The sequence below is a fragment of the Dinoponera quadriceps genome, unplaced genomic scaffold, assembly GCF_001313825.1.
Source record: "Dinoponera quadriceps isolate SergipeBrazil2010 unplaced genomic scaffold, ASM131382v1 scaffold5565, whole genome shotgun sequence".
Classification (NCBI taxonomy): domain Eukaryota; kingdom Metazoa; phylum Arthropoda; class Insecta; order Hymenoptera; family Formicidae; genus Dinoponera; species Dinoponera quadriceps.
This window is the reverse complement of record NW_014559469.1, coordinates 1-3,786: the sequence shown is the minus strand read 5'-3', so window position 1 is coordinate 3,786 and position 3,786 is coordinate 1. Positions and strand designations below refer to the sequence as shown.

Here is a 3,786-nt window from a genome sequence, read left to right as displayed (position 1 = left end):
GGAAAAGAAGAGGTTAATGATTGCTCTCGAGTTAGTGAATAATCCGCCGGTTGTTTTTCTCGACGACCCAACTACGTGAGTGTGCAAGATGCAAGATAGAAGTCGGTCCAAAGTTGATTACGAGCATGCAAAAAAATTAACTATGCCATTTGATAGTACTATATGAGAGTCGAAAAAATTTCAATAGCGATAAGGCGACATCTCACCGCCATCATATACAGGCCAAAATCTAAAATGTTACAACGCGTTGAGGATTTTCAATTCTTTCAGTGTCAATATGTTACAATGGACAGATACTNTATCGTCACATATTTATACGTTTGTTGCCGCGCGTAAATCACAGAAATATGTGGCACTTTCAGATAGACGAGATTTTGAACACATTAAGATTGTCCAGTTCACGAAACACAATTACGGAGAAACTTTCTGGCGGGGAAAAGAAGAGGTTAATGATTGCTCTCGAGTTAGTGAATAATCCGCCGGTTGTTTTTCTCGACGACCCAACTACGTGAGTGTGCAAGATGCAAGATAGAAGTCGGTCCAAAGTTGATTACGAGCATGCAAAAAAATTAACTATGCCATTTGATAGTACTATATGAGAGTCGAAAAAATTTCAATAGCGATAAGGCGACATCTCACCGCCATCATATACAGGCCAAAATCTAAAATGTTACAACGCGTTGAGGATTTTCAATTCTTTCAGTGTCAATATGTTACAATGGACAGATACTTGCCAAAACTATGTTTGTGATAATGTATTACATTAGATTAAGCTTAATAGCTACCTGCTTTCGTTTAGAAATCATCGGGCTTTCTTCAGTTTTGGCATTCGTCTTTGATGCTTCACGCAATATAAGTTTACAATACACAATATCATAGGTAATTTTCGCCACTTTTTTTATACATGTAAAACGATGCTTACACGCAAATAGTTATCTATTGCATTAATTTTTTCCTTTCTAATTTTAACGTCCTATTATATTTGTTTCTTTTTTATTTTCTATCTCGATGCTATTCACATGCTGTTCACATAAAAATTCATAGCGATAACACGTTGAAATTTTAATTAATTATTCTTTTTGAATAATTACACATTTCAGCTTAGTTATGCTTGATAAGAGCATAAATCATTGCGTATGATATATCCTACACATCAAATTAATAAAATGATTGAGGTTCGCTAACATGTAATTAACAGAAAAAAATGACATTTATTACATTGACAGTAGTTAACATTTTGCTTTTTGTTAACCATACGTAAAATGTAATATTATTTAGAAGATGCAGTTTATATAAACTTTTTTTCTCTTTCCGATGAGAGTTCTGCACGCCCCTCGATATAAAAAAAAAGCTATTCGAGAACACTCTGTGAATTGTTGTTCCTTGCATTCATTCTCGTTTTACACAGTAATTACTTTGGAAATATTCATTCATTTCTCATTTTTCATTTTACATATTCATTTTTCAAGACAATTAGTACTGCGCATTTACGTATCATTATGCATTTATAATAAAGGAATATATAAAAAATTTTTAATTTATCACTTACATAATATTATCTTTTAAGAATACATAAGAAGACGACTTTTCATTGAAACATAAAATGTGAAAATGTGAAGAATTCTTTAATAAAGATAAATACATGCGCGGATAGTTAAACACAGACAAGAGATAAATATTTAATAGTAAGTGGTATATTCGAAATATACGCGAAGAAATGTTTTAATCTCTCATTATCAAGTCATTATATCTCACACTTGCAAGGTATCAAACAAATATCCCGAGCAATCGCGAAATGCTAAGCGATCAACTTTCTTTCAGTGGTTTGGATGAACTGTCTTCTTTTCAATGTATCGAGCTTCTGCAAAAATTGGCGCATATTGGACATACTGTCATATGTTCGATACACACCCCCAGCGCGAAAATATTTCAAAAATTTAACCACGTCTACGTCATCACTGCAGAACAATGCATTTACAGAGGCAGTGCGAGCAACCTAGTGCCATATCTATAAAGCGTGGGCATAGAATTTCCGAGACATTACAATCCCGCAGATTTCGGTAAATTTACAAGAATGTGAAAAACGACCTTATGTTCAATTGTAAATTACTCTAAATTACACTGATTTCTGCTAATATTGTACGCCCAAAATAATAGTATTAAGCATTTCAAGAGAATAGATTCATAAGTTACATTAAATTGTTATCTGAGAAAGTATATAAGTCGCAGGAATACGTAGATAATAATAAACGTCTGATCTGATGATACATGATACATGATACATGATGGTACATGATAACTATTTGCACATAATGTAACATTGTACTGCGTTTGCTTATTAATACACGTTTTACTTTTATCATTTTTGACAAATATTTTATAATATTTTATAACATTTTAATATATACGTTTTTCAGAGGAGAAAAAAAGAGTCTTAAATTTTTTAACCGTGTATATTTTTTAAATTTTATTTGTGCTTAATTGAATAGAAAAATCAAAATCATGTCGCGTCCAAATATACATAGAGAAATATCATTTAATATCGTCTTCACTTAATCACTTAATAAACTACAATTGTTTCAGTGATAGAAATTTCGTCAGGAGAGTACGGTTTCGATCTGACCGAGCGAATGATCGCTTGTGTGAAATGAAAGCACCGATTCTGCCGGTTCACCGAACGAAACAGGAGTTCGAATTTGAAAGTAAAAATTATCCGAGTATATTATGGTTCGATCAGTTTAGCACACTAGTGAAGAGAATGATGATACAGCTCTATCGGAACAGGGTAAGATCAAGAATATTGTATTTTACTGACTACAAATGGCAAGTAAAAAAAAAACGGAGTGCGAAGGAAGTCCATTAATTGATGACATTAACGAAATTCAGTATTGAATAATTTTGAAACAAACATCCTAGTAAACATCAATTAACAATAACGTAACATCAATGTTATAATTTCCCATTTCACAATGTAACTGTTACATAATATGCGCGTTATATTGCATTTACAATACATTATTGAATAGGAAACTATGTTATTAATATTATATTATTGTTAGTTGTATTTGCTGAGATAATTGTATTTCGAATAAAAGAAAAATAACAGAAATTCATTCGGCAGAAATTCAATGTACACACCAATTAACACTTCCATAATATTGGTCCACAAAGTTATCAAAACGAACGTAGAAATAAGCGAGTTCTATTTGTGTTCACAGAACCATCTGTACCTGAAGATATTTGTACATATTCTTGGGATTCACTATAGGCAGAACTTTTTATGGTATGGGTTACGACGGATCCAAGGTTTTCTACAATTTTGGCTTTTGTTTTGCGACTGTTATGATATTCCTCTACATACCGACGCTGCCCATACTTCTATGGTGTAAGAATAACTATGATACTTTTGCTACTTTATATGCGTATAATTAGAATTGGTTTGTGGAAGAAAAAGGATAACAAGATTGAAGGTAGCGGAAAATGAATTAATTCTGCTATAAATATAAAGGGCATTGACAATATATTCATGAGTATTTCATGAATGTAGAACCGATAATCTTACAATAAAATAACATTCTGATAGTTCTAATGATCATAAAGTTTGTATCTCGCTGTGACATTTAACAAATCCATTGTATTCCTTTCTAAAAATTTAATTCACGTAGAGACACGATTAATCGAATGAAATTAATCGACATGCGTAAATGAACAAACCGATTGCGTCTAATGTCATTATTCGTTCTTCTTGTTGCAGTTCCTGAAGAACTTGTACTCGTAAAGCGGGAA

The 3,786-nt window shown here is 32.2% G+C and overlaps 1 protein-coding gene across 1 annotated transcript; it reads left to right on the top strand.

Moving 5' to 3' along the window:
* The first annotated feature begins 305 nt into the window (after positions 1 to 305).
* Positions 306 to 3,786, top strand: LOC106750400 (ABC transporter G family member 42-like). Its single transcript, XM_014630733.1, has 4 exons — positions 306 to 508; positions 2,584 to 2,785; positions 3,219 to 3,385; positions 3,755 to 3,786. Exons 1-4 carry the CDS (start codon positions 348 to 350, stop codon positions 3,759 to 3,761), a joined length of 537 nt encoding a protein of 178 aa, XP_014486219.1. The 5' UTR covers positions 306 to 347; the 3' UTR covers positions 3,762 to 3,786.

Coding starts and splice junctions, on each gene's coding strand:
- LOC106750400 (XM_014630733.1), top strand. CDS start 348: ATGTGGCACTTTCAGATAGACGAGATTTTGAACACATTAAGATTGTCC. Junction 509..2,583: donor TTTCTCGACGACCCAACTAC/GTGAGTGTGCAA, acceptor CAATTGTTTCAG/TGATAGAAATTTCGTCAGGA. Junction 2,786..3,218: donor TACAGCTCTATCGGAACAGG/GTAAGATCAAGA, acceptor TTGTGTTCACAG/AACCATCTGTACCTGAAGAT.